An 18398-nucleotide genomic window follows, 5' to 3' on the forward strand; every position below is an offset into this window, starting at 1 on the left:
AATAACTCTTCCCAAGACATCCTTGGACTGTCCCTCAGTCACCAGTGGCCTGGTTCTGAATTGTGTGACCTTGGATGGATATTTTTTTTTTTTGGTTAATCCTCACCTCAGGATATTTTTTCCATTGATTTGTAGGGAGAGTGGAAGAGAGAGGGAAAGACAGAGAGAAACATCAAAGTGAGAGAGACACATCGATTGGTTGCCTCCTGCACGAGCCCTGACCAGGCTTCAGCCTTGAGGAGGAGCCTGCAACCAGGGTACGTGCCCTTGACCAGAATTGAACTCAGGACCCTTTGGTCCAAAGGCCGACGCTCTGTCCACTGGGCCGAACCAGCTAGGGCTTGGTGAATAATTTAATCTCTTTGAAAACTAGAGTGTTCATTTATAAAATGAAAATTATGCCTTCCATACAGGGATGATTGTGAGGATGAAATGATTCCATGACTTGTGTTTGCTTCAAAAGTAATACAAGAAAGAAGAAGAGATCAGGATATAAATCAGAATTGATCATTAGGCAGCGATTGTTGACACAGAGAACCAGACACCTAAAAGCTCATTACATGGTTAGGTCTACTGTACACTGAAATATGTTTGAAATTTTCCATAATTAAAATGTTTTTAAAAGGTGAAATCAGTCAAAATGTGTCTGTAAGGAACAGTATATGTCAAAGGACTAAGGAGTTGGGATAGATTTTGCTCTGAGATTGCCAAATATTTTGAATGCCAAATGGAGTATTTTGCTTTGGGGAAGATTGTTTTCAATGATAAATGAGTTGGGCTAAAATTGTTATTTTTTCTGTGCGATCATAATTTGAAAATGTCTACACATACTCTGTGACATCATAGGGTCTACTTATGAGAAAAATGAAAGAAACAAATTTGAACTTTAAGTTCATAAAAGATAATCACATTGAGAGAATGTGAAATATTTTTGTGTGTTGGAAGTTACATATGATTATTGTTATTTCTCCTTCAAATATATTCAGGTTTACATTACTGGGAAGACATATGGACTTCTTGGTGTTTTTTATTTGTCTCAAATTTTATTTTATTAGGAAAACGCTGTTTCCATTTGAAAGATGGTTATATTGCTTTACTTTGGCGTACAAGAGCAATTGTTTTAACTCAGCATAAAGGCAGAGTATTTAAACATGCTCAAAGAATGTTCATATCAGGCCGTGTGCTGTTGGTGATTCACATTTCAGGATCTAAGGAATTTTAATTCTGAGATTTAGCTAGTAGTTTAGAAAAAGGATTGATTATACATTAGGATAATTAGGCTTACTTTCAAGAACTGCTCGCACAATCTCGAAAGTGGTTTAAATACATTGAATCTCATTTTGATGTATTTTAGAAAATGCGACTTTCCTTGCAGTAGGTGTCGTCAACCACAGGAATCTTCAAGTTGGGGAATATATAAGCTGGGCTGTGAAAAATTCTCCATAGGGCTTAGGGCCACTTAGATAGTTTTAAGTGAATGACTTTCCACTTCCTTTTACTCCCTGCTAATTATCTTTTCACACCTAATCTTTAATACAATATTTCCCTCCTCATATGATAGAAAGTTCTAACTTTATAACTCTCACCCAGAGTGCTAACACCTTTGAGGTTGAAGAAGGGAATGTGAGGGGGACAGAGGGAAGAGTTCAAAGTATTGGTGTCCTGTTAAGAACTACATGACTATAATGATTGGATAACATATTCTTCTGCATATTGGATGATTATAAATCCTATCGCTGCAAACAAAAATGAAGGGCCTAATGGAGTTGTCTAATGATGTATCATTAAAAAATATTTGGTGAAAGATTATTAAGTGATTTTGGCATGTGATTCAGAAGGAGTCCAGAGAATTTGTGGCAATGTTCTAACAAAAGTTTATTTACTTATTTACGCAGACAAGATTTCTCAGCACTAACTTTATAAAAGCAAAAATTGGGATAGTATTGATGCTAAACTATTTTAGCAATAAGTAATATGCACTGACAGATTGTGAATTAGTTGTGAAAAAAATGTCTCATCAAGAGAGGACATTTTAAGAAACTGTTACCCTTGTTTAATAATCATAAAATCTGTAATGTGTTTTTGATGTTTTGATCAGTTGTGTTTGAATAATTATAATGATCATTTCAACCAGAAGATTTATTTTGGATAATTAAAGTTTATGTTCTCAGGAGGTCTATAAACCTTTTTAAAATTTAAATTTATATTTTTGTGGCAGGGAAATATGATATGGTGAACAATAAAAAACACTCAAGCATAAAATTGTATTACATTAAGATAAAATTATGTGGGGGAAGTGGTACAGAAATAAAAATGTAAGTGGAAAAATTACCAATGTAAAATTCCTATTACAAATTTCTATTTTCAACGTTTATTTGTGTATTTTTAAGTGGCGGATATCAATTTACATGTACTATTTAGATTCCATTGGATAGTCAAGAATAGTGAGACAGTTGTATTTTAAAAGCTAGTATCCTAATATGTGAGAAATTACACACTTTGTGACCCCTTAAACCTAGGGAAAAGCTTAGCTCTTGTAAAATAGGAAATGATTGTGTCAGGTGTGTGAGTGAAGGTTGGAAGCCCACTGGTCCACAGCATGTTGGATGCTGCACTGGGTCTGGAAGGAACAGCCTGCATTTGTACAATCCCCTTTGAATCTAACTGGAGACGCTGCCTTTTGTTCACTAGGACGGTCTGACGCCGCTGCACTGTGGAGCCAGGAGCGGCCATGAGCAGGTGGTGGAAATGCTGCTCGATCGAGCTGCCCCCATTCTTTCAAAAACCAAGGTAATTTCTTCCTAGGTTTCGGGCCATTCGACTGTGCTTAGCTTTGAATCCCTTTCCTGGTTATTCCACGCAGCCTTTTGAGTTATGCAGAAAATGCCATCGTTTCCATTTAAGCAATTAGAGTGGCTGTGTTCACCAAATCTCTGGAGAACCTCAAAATCAGTTTGGGCGTATGAAGCCTTTGGTAAGAAGACGTTCTACCACAAAGCCATTTCTGCGTGTGTTGTTTTTGTTTGCTTTTTATCAGGAGCTCTTAGTGCTTGACTCTACTCTGTGATTGCCTGCTGGGGAAGGAAAGACTATAAGGTTTAGATTCTCTAAAGTCTAGCTACCGACTCTCTTTCATCAGCCTCTTGGTTTATTTCGTGAATGTTCACAGACTAGTAACGAGGCCAGGGAGGCCATCTGACGGATAGAGCGGAAACTTTGGAAAGGTGGCACCTGGCTTGGTGCCACAGGGAAAGTTCACATGTCTGAAAAGAACACACGTGGATTGCCTGGAAACAAAAATGTTGTACTAAGTGTCTTCTAGATGTTTTAATGGTAAAACCATTTGACCGTAGTTCAAAAAAGGGAATATTTGTAAATAAATTTTGGAACTACCTCATAGTCACCAGTATTCTTATTAATCAATGATTTTGGAAGCTCTCTGGAGCTTTATAAAGAGCCTTAATCTCCCAACATTACCAAAACAAAAAAATTACATGTAACTCCTGTTTGCACCCTAATCAGTGTTTCCTACTCTAGTGAAGATAGACGGGGTGGAGGTGGTCTCAACAATTCCATCACTCATTTGAAATGCAGAGTTTAGGTTGGCAAGCTCTGGAGGTATTATCCTACGGAAGTAAACAGCCATAATTTCTTATTGCAGTGCTGACATCTGGGTCTCTTGGGTGCTTTCGCCTAAACTACCTACCCGTTCCTTTTCCTTGCATATGGTCCATATCTATCTATCTTTACACCCACCGCTGTCTTCTGAGTCACAGCATCTCTCGCTGAACCGTTGTAATAGCTTCATTGCTGGTTCCCCATTTCCCTCCTTGCTTCTCTACATCCAGTTTCCATTTTGCAGTCAGAGTGGCCATATGGTCTGTCCAACCAAGTCATGTCAACCTTGTGCCTAAAAACCTGATTAATTCCCGTTTTTCTCTTTAAAACTAATTTTTATTTTATCAAATAAAATCATATTTTTTCTCCTATTGTTCATTTCATTATCTATTGATGGGTTTTGTGGGGGTTTTTTCAGAGAAATCTCCTTATTTTTTCTTCAATGCTTTTAATATTCAAGAACAATTTCTTATCCTCTGATAGCTTCTTAAAGCATCCAGCTCTTGTTTTATGGAAATAATATTTTATGTCACCTTTCTGAGGACATTTAAGGTACCTTCTCTTTAGTGTAATTCTGCTCCCTCTCATATGTCCGTAATTCCTCAGATGTCTTATTTTCTCTCTGTTGGCTTTGGCTCACTCTTTCATGTTGGGGGTTTCCCACTCAGGTGCATTAGGTGGTGGCAGGTTGGAGGGTCCTCTAAGGTCAGGATAAGGGTTCCATTTTTTGAGAGACTGAATTCTCCAACCTTTGATATGTATACTGGGTGAGTAATTTACAGCAGCAATTTTCAAATGTTTTCATCTCATGGCACACATACACTAATTACTAAAATTCTGTGGCACACACAAAATATATTGTTTGCCTATTGGACAAAAAAAATAGATATAATTTTGATCCATTCACACTGGATGGCTATTGTTGTGTTGACTATTCTCATGTCTTTGTTTGACAGTATATGGGGGAAGAGGTCAGTGCCCCTGGCTAAATAGTCAGGTATTACATGTTTTAAAAATTCATGCTGCACACCAGTTGAAATTAGTTGGTTTACAGTAAGGAAAAGGAAAAGGGGCTGTCAATGTCCCTGTCCTATATGCATACTTTAATCATAACAATGATAACTCATAGAGTGAGTACTGCATACCAGTTTCTAAGCACTTTAATATCTCCTCCCAATAGCTCTATAAGATCCTAATATTACTATTATATCCTTTTTATAGATTAGAAAACTGAGCCAAAGAAATAAAGTAGATTCCTCACGACATCTCAGCTAGTGGCAGAACAAGAGTTGGAAGCAGGCAGTCTGACTATAGACACCGGGCAACACCTGTACTGTGAGCACCTGGTCTCAGTCCAGAGCCTCACCACTGCTCTCTGCTCTGGCTGGGCCTCTGCATCCAGAATCTTTCTGGCTTACTTTCTCCAGAGACTAAACTTCTGGCTTCCGGCATGGGGGCAGGCATCTGGCTTTGCTGGGTTGGCAGGGCCTGGAGACCTGACAGCTCTGTACACAGGGGAACCAGTCCTACTTTCTCAGCATTAAGCCTCATCTTTATCTTTCGAGAGTACTGTGTATCCACATCTCCTGCCTTTGGGGCATCAGAGAGGCAAATCCATTGTCTTTATTACACCCAGTGGCATGCTGGAGCCAGGTCATTGAGCCTATTGTGTACGCACATCTCGTCCCAGCTCCACCTCCAGTAATTTGATGTTGATCGCTTGAAATTGGTCGCTGAGGTCTTGACATCATGGGATTGGCCGATACTACGAATCAGGGCCTTCTTTTTCAAAGAGCTGCTGTTAAACCTTTATCAGCACACCACTGATTTTACCCCTCCATGGACACTTAGGTTTCAGCCTTCTTTCTTCTGCTGGGTAAGTTAACACCCTTATGTCCTCTTTTCATATTCCAAAATGTATAGACAGTGCCCATCTATTTTTGTTTCCTTTCCTATGTGTGTATGTGGCTTTGTGGGTGTGCGCGCAAATACATGTACATTCCCTTATGGATTTTGCCTTTCAAATTCCTTTAATGCTTTTTAGTGAGCATTTGGGAAAAGATGGATAAACACATATGTCTAATTTATCACATTTACCTGCAAGCTTCCCGTGTCCTGGAAATAAATTCTTACTAGAACTTGACCACTTTTCTGCCTCATCTCCTCTCGCTGGGCTCCCCACCATCTTCCAGACAACTAGCCTTAGCCTCATTCCGCTTCCTAAAATACACCAAGTTTGTTCTCATTTCCTGTTCTCTTAGACTGAATTCCCTCGGCCTGTCCCAGATCACTGCAGTCTCCACATGTTTTCAACTCAAATTTCTTTTCAGCGCCCTTCTTCTTCATCATTGGTTTATTTGTTCTCTCTCTCTCTCTCTCTCTCTCTCTCTCTCTCTCTCTCTCTCCATTAAAATGAAAGCAAGAACTTTGATTAATTAAGTGTGGTACCCCAAGCACATAAACTGGTGCCTAACATATATGGCAGCCCTTCGGTAAATATTTGTTGAATGACTATGAAGTGAATAAATGCATTCCTAACTGTAAGACCGTCTGTCTAATTCTTCAAGACTCATCTTTCTGAGCTAAGAAAACCCATCACTGTGGATCCGTATTTTCAACTTGACGAAGGTGCCATGTGTAATAAGACCCCTCTCCACAAGGCAAATGACCTTTACTTTCTTCTTGTCTTTCCCCGGTGACCTATGCTACCCGCTCGTGTGTCATTAGCTTGTGTATCCTTAGAGAACTGCCCTCGTTTACTGACGCTGCTTTCCTTTTCTGCTCTCCCTAAGTCACTAGTTCTCTCCGATTTTGTTATTTTGTTTACTGCATGTGTTCCTCAAAGACTGTATCAAAACCTAAAGCAAAGGAATGTTTTGACAGGAAATAAAAGAGTGCATATGCTCGGTTGGGGATGGCAGTATCGCAAATGAGAACAGTTCCCATCCTTTTTTGCACCTTACTTTCTACTTTGGTTCAAAATGTTTGCAGGGAATTTTTTAGATAGACGTATCCTGCCTGACTGACATTGTATGAAGCCTTTAAATTTACATAAATATTTATGGGGCTCTTTCTATACGTGCAAGGCTCTCTGCTGGCCAGTATGGGGAAATTATAACCCATGGACCTCTTGCTTTCAAGGAAGTTGAAATATATGTCAGTGAGTGAATGATGCCAGGAGAGTGGCCAGAGGAAGGCTTGCATTTTTTCTTACCTTGAACTTCCGTTTTATGTTATTCGTCAATAAATTAGGGGAAATAACTTGTCCTAGAGCAGTGGTCGGCAAACTGCGGCTCGCGAGCCACATGCGGCTCTTTGGCCCCTTGAGTGTGGCTCTTCCACAAAATACCACGTGCGGGCGCACATGTACAGTGCAATTGAAACTTCGTGGCCCATGCGCATAAGTCAGTATTTTGTGGAAGAGCCACACTCAAGGGGCCAAAGAGCCAGATGTGGCTCGCGAGCCACAGTTTGCCAACCACTGTCCTAGAGAATTCAGTAATATTTGGTTCATCAGTGCATAATTACCATGCCATTATTTTCAAAGTTTACAATGACCACTTTTTTAGAAACTGAATTTGCTGTCACTTTTTGCCCCCCTAAAATATGTTAAATTATGTTACAGTAATTAACAGGGCCTTTCTTGATAATTGGATTCTCTAGGAATTTCCCAGGCTCCTCCAATTTGCCTACACATTTAAAGGAAGCATGCTTGAAAAGACTGACAACTTTTTAATTGTTTTATTTTTAACTGACAGCTGACGTACAATCTTATGTTAGTTCCAGAATGACATAATATCTTGTTTTTGTCTTCATTAGGAAACGTACTGAATACTAAGTGCCACTCTAATCTTTTAAGGTTTTATTTACCTGTGAACCCATTCATGTCTTCTCTCAGCTCTTCACGTGCATTTCTGACTCGTTCCTATTGCACATAATTAACTGTGTCATTGAACCCCCTTGATTTAAACTGAGGCAAGCTTCAGTTAATGGCTTGGCCACTGCCTTGCCTTTCCTCATTATAGACACATGGGGGCGCCAGATTAATGGGAAATGAAACATTGACGAGAGATGAAATGTGTTCTTGTAAGCAGGCCTTTTTATTCACTGAATCAATATAGTATTCAGTACCAAGTATTAGCAACTCATAAGGACAAAATGAAAGCCTACTAGACACCAGCCTGTTCCTGCTTTTGTTTTATCTTTTTCAGTCTGAAAAATTAAGAATTCCAATTCACTGGGAATGCAATAAATAATGGATTTTAGTGCAACTCATACTTTTTCAATCAGAAAAAGAAATTATCTTTGAAAATGTGTTGATTTCTATTGATATAAGAATTCAGAGGACTAGTTTTAAAAGTTCAAAACCGTTGTCAAAACCTTTTAAGCAATAGAAGGTATTTCTGTATGAAAAACTAGAGTTTTTAATCTGTTCATACCTGTGCTGTATTATGTGTCTGGCACATTTTTTTATTAAAAGGCAGCATGATGAACTCTGATTCTCTTGTGTGTTCCAGAATGGACTGTCCCCACTGCACATGGCCGCGCAAGGGGATCACTTGAACTGTGTCCAGCTTCTCCTCCAGCATAACGTGCCTGTGGACGACGTCACCAACGACTACCTGACCGCCCTGCACGTGGCCGCCCACTGTGGCCATTACAAAGTCGCCAAGGTTCTCTTGGACAAGAAAGCTAACCCCAATGCCAAAGCCCTGGTGAGTGGCTCGGCCAAAGGTCCCGATGTTGTCCTGCCGAGGACATGCTACCTCTGTATGCGAAGGGATTGCGTTTGAGGAGGTAAAAATGGAAGGTCTAATCAAACCAAGTGCACGTCCCCTCAGCCTTTTCAAGTCTCCTTCTGGGGAATCTATAAAACCTTCTTTTTCTGACACCAACAAGGCTTGTGGGGTTCGGTCGTTAACACCCTTTAGGGTCACACCAGTGATTCTCTTATGCAAATGAAACCCAAAGACCATCCAAGTATAAAATTCCTGAGGTGGTCAACCTTATCTTACTGTAGGAAACGTTATAATCCGATGAATTAAAAGTGTTTTCTGAGGCAAAATGAGAAAAAAGAAAAACACATTATCTTAAACATGAGATGTCTAGGAATTTATGAGCTAAAATGCTATGTTAACCATGTGAGTTAATGACATATGGCCTGTCATCTACACAAATCTCAATGTTGGTCTAGTCTGTAGTCTTAACTCCTAAAATGATTTGCTATTTTAACCCTTAGCTCTGTATGGTAATTTGGTTTTCTCAGCAGGATGGTGTTTGTTGTCTTAGGAAAATAAATGGTCCCAATTTAGTCGGCTGTTTAAATTTAGTTCAGAAGAAGCACCCACGTTTAGGAAAAACTAACTCACCAAATGCTAGGGAGAGCCTGTGAGTGAATTCATAATTTTGAGCTGAAGGCTGCCATCCAGTCAGCCCTGTCAGGGAGGGTCCCTGCTCCTTTCCGGCTGTGGTCACCGTGGCTGAAGGGATCTGCTGTCTGGCTCTGAAATCCGGGGTGGGCAGCAAAGAATGAGGAGAGGGGAGCTCTCCAGACCCCAGGCAGCTGCGTGACCATAGTCGTTCTAAGTGCTTTTCTCAGAGCAGCATGTTGAGAGCTGTTGACCTGCCCTGTGTATCAAACATATCTTTAAATTCTGGGAAGAGAGGAAAATAAATTAGCAGTCATGACTCATTTTCCATACAAGAAAAAAAAGCCTTAAAACAGGGTGTGGGCTCTCACTGTCATTTTCCTCTGACTCGAAAGATTTCGCAACACGTAAAGGCTGTAGCCAGTCATCCTGGCATGGACTCTGGCCAGGTAAAGGGAAGCACCTGTTGTGACTTTGACCTATGCTTTTAGAGTGGACCCCAAAATGTTAGATAGTTCTCTGTGGCAACTAAAAGACGCTCATGGTCTCAAGGATGAGGCAGTAGGATGTGGTAGGTGATTTGTTTTAAATAAGCAGGTCCTTTTATCAGATTAAATATTAAACCAAACGATCCAAATAATGTTGGGTTGGGAAACTTTCTGCTTCCTTGAATTAAGCACCTACTTGGATCTTAAAGCTGGAAGGAATGAACACCTTCTAGAACTGGCCTTGTAGTTGCCTTACCATGTAGCAGAGAAGTCAGAATAGGCATTGGTGACCTTTGGGCTTTGAGGACAGGCGTCAGGGCCAGCTGTTTTTAGTCTGTGTTTGAAATGAGGGAGAGGCGGGACATATTATTTGGAAGAGTGAATTCCGAAATGAAGTCATCTAAAGGAATAGAGTGACCATTCTGCCTTAGCTCCCAGGGATGGTGACCAAAAAGAATTTCACAATTACCAGAGCACCTTGGGTTCCTAAGACCAGTGAGGCTACTGTGCTTCCAGAAGAAGATCTGCATTCTGCCTAGCGCCATGTCGTTACTGCTCTTTTCCAAATCTTTCCAGAAACACACGGTAGCAAAAATGTTGTACCACACTCAGTGGAATGGGATTTCAATGGGATGTAGTCAAGTGGATATGTGTCGTTGTCCCTTGCAGAATGGCTTTACCCCTCTTCACATCGCCTGCAAGAAGAATCGGATTAAAGTCATGGAACTCCTTCTGAAACACGGTGCATCCATCCAAGCTGTAACCGAGGTGAGAGGACTAGGACGGCTGGGTCCCCCGGTACTGAAAGGATAGCAGCCGGAGTCCCAGTGTCAGCCCCGATGATCAGCGAGTTTTGCTCCGTGCGATTGCCACAGTCTGCTCTCTGAGCCCTTCACCCAAGGGGCTGCGAGTCCCGAGGAGAGCAGACAAGAGCGTGGGTGGGTCAGTGCAGGTTCGTCACCGTGACTGGAAGCACAACCCCAAACAGGCTTTGCGCTCCGGGGGTGGGACTCCGTCCCTGAAAGCATCATTTATATGAAATCCTATAACGCAGTGCTTCTCAGAGGGGGCGCTTTTGCCCCCAAGGGACATTTGCAATGTCTGCTGGTTGTTTTTAGTGTCACAGCTGGATGGTGCTACTGGCATCTAGTGGACGGAGGCCAGAGATGCTACTAAACAGTTGACAGTGTACAGGCCAGACTCCCACCGCAAGGAATGATCTGGCTCAAAATGCCAATGTGCCAATGAGTTGAGAAACCCTGCATAAGACAGCCTCTGTGTGTTTGAAAAATGTGGATTGCTCTCTATAAAAACTCAGAGTTAATGCAGCAGAGTGAAGGACTAGCTCTAGATTTCTTTTGTACAAACCAACACAGAACTCAGAGAAAAAGGCCCATCAGGATAAGGGCTAAGCCTTCAACACAGCCAAGCCGGCCTGGCATCTACTCTCCAGACTCCTCCCACCCGCCACCCCATTCTAGCACGAGGTCTCTGTGGATTCTAGCCCTCAACACTGCCCTAGACTGGACACCCCTTCATTCATACCTCTCTGCTCCCTCCGTGTGTCACACACCCACTTCCCCAGGCTAATCCCACACATCCTCCAGGACCAGATCTAGGCCACCTTCTCCAGGAAACCTCCCCTCACCCTCTGACCAGGTCCAGGACCTCTCCCCAGGATCACACTACTGCTGTGTGTACTTCCACCAAAGCACTGACTCAGCTGCTTTACTTATGACCCAGCCAGCCCCCTGCCCCCTAGAACCTACAGGCTCCTTCTGGACAGGCGTGAGTCTTGCTGGTGTTTCTATGCCCACAAGGCCTGGCCCATAGGAGATCATTCAGAAAGGCTTGTTGATTGCATCATAAAGATGATGAGATTTGAGGCCAACATAAAAGCTGAGATCTAGTCCAGTGATTCTCACATTACCTCATTCTCTGATCTAGTCTAGTGGCCATTATAGTATTTGCCTTAATTATATCACCTCAATGTATGATATTCATATAGTTAAAAATCAAATAACTGAGACTGTTAATGTTGATTTGCTCATTTTAGCAGGATGACTTTGTGTTAGGCTCCATGATCTTTCACAAGTAATATAAGAAAAGTATGCTGAGTGCATGGGAATCCTTCTTGAAGGCCAGAGAGGATTTGAAATAAGAGTCAACATTTTACTAGCATGTCCTGTCTGGATTTGTAACACTCAAAATGTTTTTAAAATCACATGGTCGAAAATATTAATACTGATTTACACTTTTATCAGTCTTATGGCTTCATGGTAGACACCCTGTTTTTCAATTATAAAGTAGTAAGTTTATTCTCAGTGCATGGAAACCCCTTTTAAAGATTAGAATGTACTCTGGAGTAGAAGTGGAGTTTTGACTCATGTTTGAATAAATGCCCAGAGATGTCAGTTGGTGAGGAGATGGTCCCAGCGCCAGCCCTGTGCTCCCCATGAGCTCTGTACACCAGCCCAGACCCTCATGAGGGCTTCACCTTGCACACATTTTGACGACTCCCCCTGCTGACGGAAAAAGGGTTCCATGTTATAACAAGTCTTTTCCCGTTTTTTCCTCAGTTCCCACTAGTTGAAATCGGTGCAACCAGAATTCTTCCCCTTCTGTCTTTTACCTCACTTTTACCCTAGAGAATTCCTTTTACCTTTTTTTTTTTACATTATTCAAATTTCTATGGACATTTGCTATCTCCTCCTCTCTCCTTAAAAAATAAAAGAGCTTTTTCTAGCCATTTTAAGTATTTTTACCAAATTAGGATGTTCATGTTGTAAGTGGAATTATATTCTGAAAAATTAAAAATGCAATCATTTCATGTAAAAAGCAGAAGTGGTGTGAGTTGTATGTCGGCTTTGAAGCAATCTTAAAAATGAAGGTGTAGCCCAGCCCGTTGGCTCAGTGGGTGGGTGGGTGGGTGGGTGGATGGTAGGCGGCGGTTGGGCAGGCAGAGAAACCCTTTTTATGATAAGACTACAAACCAACATTCCCCTCTTCTCCCCCAGTCGGGCCTTACCCCAATCCATGTTGCTGCCTTCATGGGGCATGTGAATATCGTCTCACAGCTGATGCATCATGGAGCCTCCCCAAATACCACCAACGTGGTGAGTATCCTTTCCTCAGAGAGCGGCCGGTTGTGAGTATTTACTACACTGGCAAAGGTTGCTCTTCCCTACTTTGTTGTTGTTGTTGTTGTTATAAGTAAATTAATTGGCATCACAGTAGCATTAACACACCAGACCACAAGCGTAACAATGCTAGTTGGACCCATGAGTGCCAAAGGAGTGAAAATAAAACCAGCAACATTCTGGCTCAGAAACGGCAAACCAGAAGTTTCCTGTACTCCCACCCTGAGGGTGTGCCACCAACAAGGGTCTCTACTAGCAACCAGAATCAGCACCGAAACAGACCAGCTTCTCGGTGAAATACAGGCTTTCCTGGCACTAACACCGTGGGGAGGTTTTCCCATATCCTGGGTTATATGGTAACTACATCCTCAAGATCTTCCCAGTAAACACATTAGCAAGTTTCGTGTGAAATACGTCTTTGTTATATATCACTTATGGGAGAGAATATATTTTATTATTACTTTGTTTCTGTCTGTCCGTGTTTTCTATACTGTTTTCATTTTTTGTTGTTACATAAATGAATAATCCGAATTAAAGTCTCCTTGATGAAATGGAGGGATAGGTGGTGTGGGGGGCGGGGGGTGGGGGGGACTTAGTGGCAAAGAAACTGACCCCTTGGGTTAATGCCCGAAGGCTAGGAGGCTGATCTGAGGAGGTGAAGCAGAGAATGCACACTGGCAGCCAGCAAGCCCACTCAGGCCCTCATGTGCGTCTGTGTTGCCCATGCAGCACTTTGGTTTCTGTTTGGTTTTCCAGTCTGGTTTTGTGGTCAACATGGAAGTGCACACAAATAGCCAGGCTGCCCCTCCTTTTGAATAGGAAGGCGTGGCCCCCTGCACAGCCCCACAGCTCCCTGCAGACCTCACGTAGTGGCCGCCACCTTCGGGCAGGCCCCCGGCTCTTCTGAGCTCACCCCACCTGCCCTCTCCACTCATGTACCCTCCTCTCCCCCTGTGAGCATTCACCTTTCCACCCTCAAAGAGGCCACCTTGAAAGTTCTTGGACAGCACTTCTGACACTGTGATGACTAGGCCCCTCGGCTTATACCAAAGTCCTTCCTTCCTGGATCAGGTTCCTCTGAAATTCTTGTGCCTTTCGTCTCCTGTCTCTCCTAGCCTTCACTGAGGAAGTGCTTGGGACTTTTTTTTTATTTATAAAATATGAAGCCGACATCATAAGCTTCATGCAGGTGAAGCTTACCGCTCTTCTTCGGAGCTGCAGTAACTTTGTTCCGACTCTTCTTCCCCAGAGAGGAGAAACGGCGCTGCACATGGCAGCTCGGTCCGGCCAGGCCGCAGTCGTGCGGCATCTGGTGCAAGACGGAGCTCAGGTAGAAGCTAAAGCAAAGGTCAGTGCGATTCCTGGAAGCATTTGCTATTGATGGGGAAAGTCTTGATTTTAATAAACCCTTTAAGTATATGCATGCCATCTTCCAAGAATACTTCTTTAACGTAGTGAGCAACCTCCACTGGAAAAAATCTCTACCCAAGTGACATTGTAAAAACATCCCTTCCCTGTACGGTTGTCCATTCAGTTATTTAATGGGATTAAATAGAACAGGCACAGTGTGCCAGAAGGAACTTCGTGTCCTTGGCACAGGGTTGGTCCTGAACAGATTAAGAAACAAACCTAGACTCGGTCCAGAGTTCTTCACACTCTGTAGAGAGGGGCTTATGCACAGGCTTCTAGGATAAGCACAGTTTGGAAGCATCACTGAGCTCATTTGGTTGACTCGCAGGCCAGCTGTCACAGCCACAAAGGAAAAAGGAAGTTTTAACTTTTTCTCTACAAGTTGTGAAACCATAAACCCTGGGACGAAGGTCAGAGTTGCTTCAGGGATCTGCCTTTGCATGAAGAAAGGAACTCCAGGGTTAAATTTGAATGCTTCGCCCTGGCCTGGTGTCCAGCCCCCAGAGGAAACCCACTTTCCTGTCAGTATTCAGGATGTATAGTTGGTCTGGTTCTTCAAAATGGCAGTTCAGGTCAGGAATTGTCAGTAAACACATCAATACCTTAATCATTTCCTTTCAACATACAAGACATGCATGTGTATGTATTTGCGATTTATTTCTGTGATCTGTAGTTCCTAGTTTGGGGTGGAGAGGAAATAGATATCCGTGAAGCAGTGGGAGTGCAGAATATTTATAACCGTTGGTAATTTTCTCTCGGTGTGTTCAGCTGTCTCACCCATATCTAATTAAATCATAATTGCTTTTTATCAACATCTATCTAGGCTTTCCAAAGCTTTCAACTCAGTATTCTTAGTGGGAAGTACAGCCTTTCCTGTCATGCTCATTTTTTACCTGTGAACATATTATTTATTGTATAATTAAAGTAATTAGTGCACAAGTAGTACAAATTAGGAGAATAATTAGTGCAAGCATACCACAGTGAGAATAAACCGAACTAGGTCTGGGTAAGCATGAAGTCTGCAGGGGGAGGCGAAGGTTGTGGCATTCTAAGCAGCAGACGGCAAACCTCAAGGGTCCAGTGTTCTGTGGCACCAGTTCGTGGATGTTGTAGAGGATCTAGAAACAAAGGTCAGCAAACTTCATCTGTAAGGATCAAAGAGTAAATATTTTAGGCTTTGAGAAGGGCAGCATTGCTATCACAGCAGCTCAACTCTGCCATTGGAGCAAAAGCAGCCGCAGACAGTGCATCAGCAAATGGGCATGTCTGGGTCCCAATAAAACTTTATTGACAAACAGGTGGCAGCTGGATTTGGCTGCTGGAGTGTAGTTTTCTGACCCTTGATCTAGAGCCATGGTTCTCAACCTTGGCTGCACATTAGATCACCTGGGAATCTTTTTAAAATCCTGATTTCTGGGCCTCCTCCTCCGGAAATTCTGTTTCTTTGTTACTAATGTTGTGGCCCCACCCCATAACAAAGAAACAGAATTTCCAGAGGATGAGGCCCAGAAATCAGGATTTTAAAAAGATTCCCAGGTGATTGTAATGTGCAGCCAAGGTTGAGAACCACTGATCTAGAGGATATTGGTGAACCCACTTAATCAGTTAAGTGGAAGAGTTAAGAGAAGTTATACTGTACCTTGGATTATAGAAAAACTCACACTTATGAATGCTGTTATTCCATACCAAGCACTGTGTCAAAGGAGTGGTTCTACCCATCAACTGAAATTGAGGATTTTTGGTTATCAATTTGTTAAGGAGGCAGCATGTATGATGGTTAGGAGCCTGTCTTCCTCAGCCGCACTGCCTGTGTTTGGACCTTGGTCTACCAATTATTAGCTGTGTAACATGGGGCAGGTTAAGGATTCTGTGCCAGGTTTCCTTTTCTCATTTCCTCACATAGCAAAGGAGACTAGCGATCGTGCAATTCATAGGACGGTTGTGATGATTAAAAAGGTACGGTAGGGGCAGTACTTACAGCCTGGGGCAGGTAGGTGCCCAGGACATGTTTGGTGATGGTGGTGGCAATTGTAGAGTTTTATGAAATTTTCCTTTGGCAACTCTCTCTCTCTCTGTTTTCAGTATTCCTCTTCTTCCTCATAGCATCTCCCCTAATGCTTCCTGCTAGTAACATAGTAGGTAGGAAGTTTTGACCTTGCTTTGACCTTGACTCTCATCTTCCTACCCTTCCAAAGCAGTATCCTGCTGCGCCCTCTTCTCTCCGCCTTCCCTACGTAAAGTATTTACCTGAACTTTTTCACATTCAAGCAGGGGATTTCTTTGTGGAGGACCACCATAGAGCATCTTTGGACAAATGAGGAATAGATGCCTCTCCCACTTGGGCATAGGGACCTAAGGGACAGGACTTAGTGAGGGCCTTATGCATTTGGGTGAATTGTGTAAGGTGCCCCTCCACTCAAGGCAGATGCAGCCTATGCCAGGATGTACAACTTGGCAAATAGAGGGTAGGCTGGCTTTCAGCCCCCATTGGCCCTGTTGGCTGGGAGCTGTTTTGCTGGTATACCTGTTCAGGCCTATACTGCCCCCTCAACTCTTGGTGATGGGAAGACACCACCAATAAATTTCATCCCATATGAGTGCGTGAAAACTGGTGGAAGTTTAATATCCCTCCTAGGTATTTGAGGTTTACCAGGATTTTTTTCCTTATCTCCCAAAAAAGGAGCCATTAGATATTAAAAACTGATAAAGTATGGCAGGTGGTAGTGGAAATAATTTATAGATAGAAATGTCTTCCATACTTTCATACTAATAGTTTGGTAGAAATGTATTTAAGCTTAGGTTTACCATCTCCACCCTTCTGAACCTTGAGGAAAAGGTAAATGAGATTCTCTTTATTATTGAGTAAGAGTTGGACTTTAGTTTCTGATACCAGGCAATTTGCTAAATGTTTCTCAAGGGTACCATTGTTTTCTCAGCTAATCGGCCTTGCATTTCCTCCTTGCCATTTAGGATGACCAAACCCCACTGCACATCTCAGCCCGATTGGGGAAGGCGGATATAGTCCAGCAGCTGTTGCAGCAAGGAGCGTCTCCAAACGCAGCCACAACTTCTGGGTACACCGCCCTCCACCTTGCAGCCCGAGAAGGGCATGAGGACGTGGCCTCATTCCTTTTGGATCATGGCGCATCTCTGTCTATTACAACAAAGGTGTGAAAACAAGTCTTGGAATCCTACTCTGTCCCTCAAAATACATCCTCCTTGTAATCCCCAATGTGTCCTTACCATTTCTGCTGTGTTCTCCAAAATGCATCCTCCTCAAAATTCCTTAGTACCTGTTCCTGGCAACAGGTACAACGGTTGTATATCATCACCTACACTTGGGATCCCAGGGTAGTCCCAACATGGCCAGCAAAGCCCTGGAGTGGGGGAGGGTAGTTAGGGTATGTGTAAGTTTGTGTGTGTCTTTGTGTCTGGCTTAAGTTTCTCAGTACATTATCTTCTAATGAAAACGTACTGATATCTAGAGTCAGATATTTCTTGAATGTTATTTGATAGATTTAACTGGTGATTTTAAAAACATAGCCAGAGATTTCTCTAGCTGGGACCATGTATATAAACCACATTATCAGAGCTCAGTTGGTTGATATTTTTATACTTCTTTCAAATCAGGAGGAGAAATTTTTTTTTTGGTGGGGGGGGGGGCATAATTTTTGTTGTTGTCATTCCTTTTGTTACTATTGTGTTGTTTGACTTATGCTCTGATTTTTTTTTAAATCTTGACTCTGATACCTTAGAATGGTAGTGTTCCACATACTTGCTCTGCAGATGCAAAATTTAGAGGTCGTTTTTTTAAGTTGCTGTTTAAACCTTGTAGGTGTGGTAGGAAGATAGCTGGAAATGGTGTTGCACTATCTTATTTGGGTGCAAAGAAGAAGCATTAATGTATAACCAATGAGCAAGATAATTACAATAATTATAAATACTTGATAGGAAACTATCTGGAAAAAAAAATGATGATGACCTTAAACTTCACCTCCTGTGATTCTTTAGGCTCTTCGGGAAAGTTAAGATGTAAGTTCCTGGATCTCATTCAATGTGTAAAACATTGGGGTTTTGAGTGCCCCAGCCCATTCACCAAGCCAGCTGCCCACTGGCTCTAGTTGGCTATAATCTCATGAGGTCAAATGTGTTGATGACCCTGCAGTCCCTGTCTCATGTTTGGGTCCCTCCCTCACGGGAGAAGTGCTAGATACCCAGATCCTTGTAGGAGTTGAGAGCAAGGGAGATTAGTACTCAACCTCAGTGTCCAACTCTACTTGTTTATTGGACTAGCACCTGGTGTTCTTATTCAGTTCAGTTCACCTGTGTGTGAGGACCTCTGGCTCCTACTCCTGAAGACTGGAACAAACATA

At 42.4% G+C, this 18398-nt stretch overlaps 1 protein-coding gene across 1 annotated transcript in view; it reads left to right on the forward strand.

Annotated features, from left to right (window-relative positions):
- Positions 1-18398, forward strand: part of ANK3 (ankyrin 3) — a 294328-nt gene that overhangs the window by 145562 nt on the left and 130368 nt on the right. Inside the window, exons 10-15 of the mRNA XM_081104730.1 lie at positions 2692-2790; positions 8136-8333; positions 10145-10243; positions 12493-12591; positions 13865-13963; positions 16996-17193. Of these exons, the coding sequence (XP_080960856.1) occupies positions 2692-2790; positions 8136-8333; positions 10145-10243; positions 12493-12591; positions 13865-13963; positions 16996-17193 (792 nt within the window). The remainder of the gene's footprint in view (positions 1-2691; positions 2791-8135; positions 8334-10144; positions 10244-12492; positions 12592-13864; positions 13964-16995; positions 17194-18398) is intronic.

The sequence above is a fragment of the Myotis nattereri genome (genome assembly GCF_964212035.1).
Source record: "Myotis nattereri genome assembly, chromosome: 13".
Taxonomy (NCBI): Eukaryota; Metazoa; Chordata; class Mammalia; order Chiroptera; family Vespertilionidae; genus Myotis; species Myotis nattereri.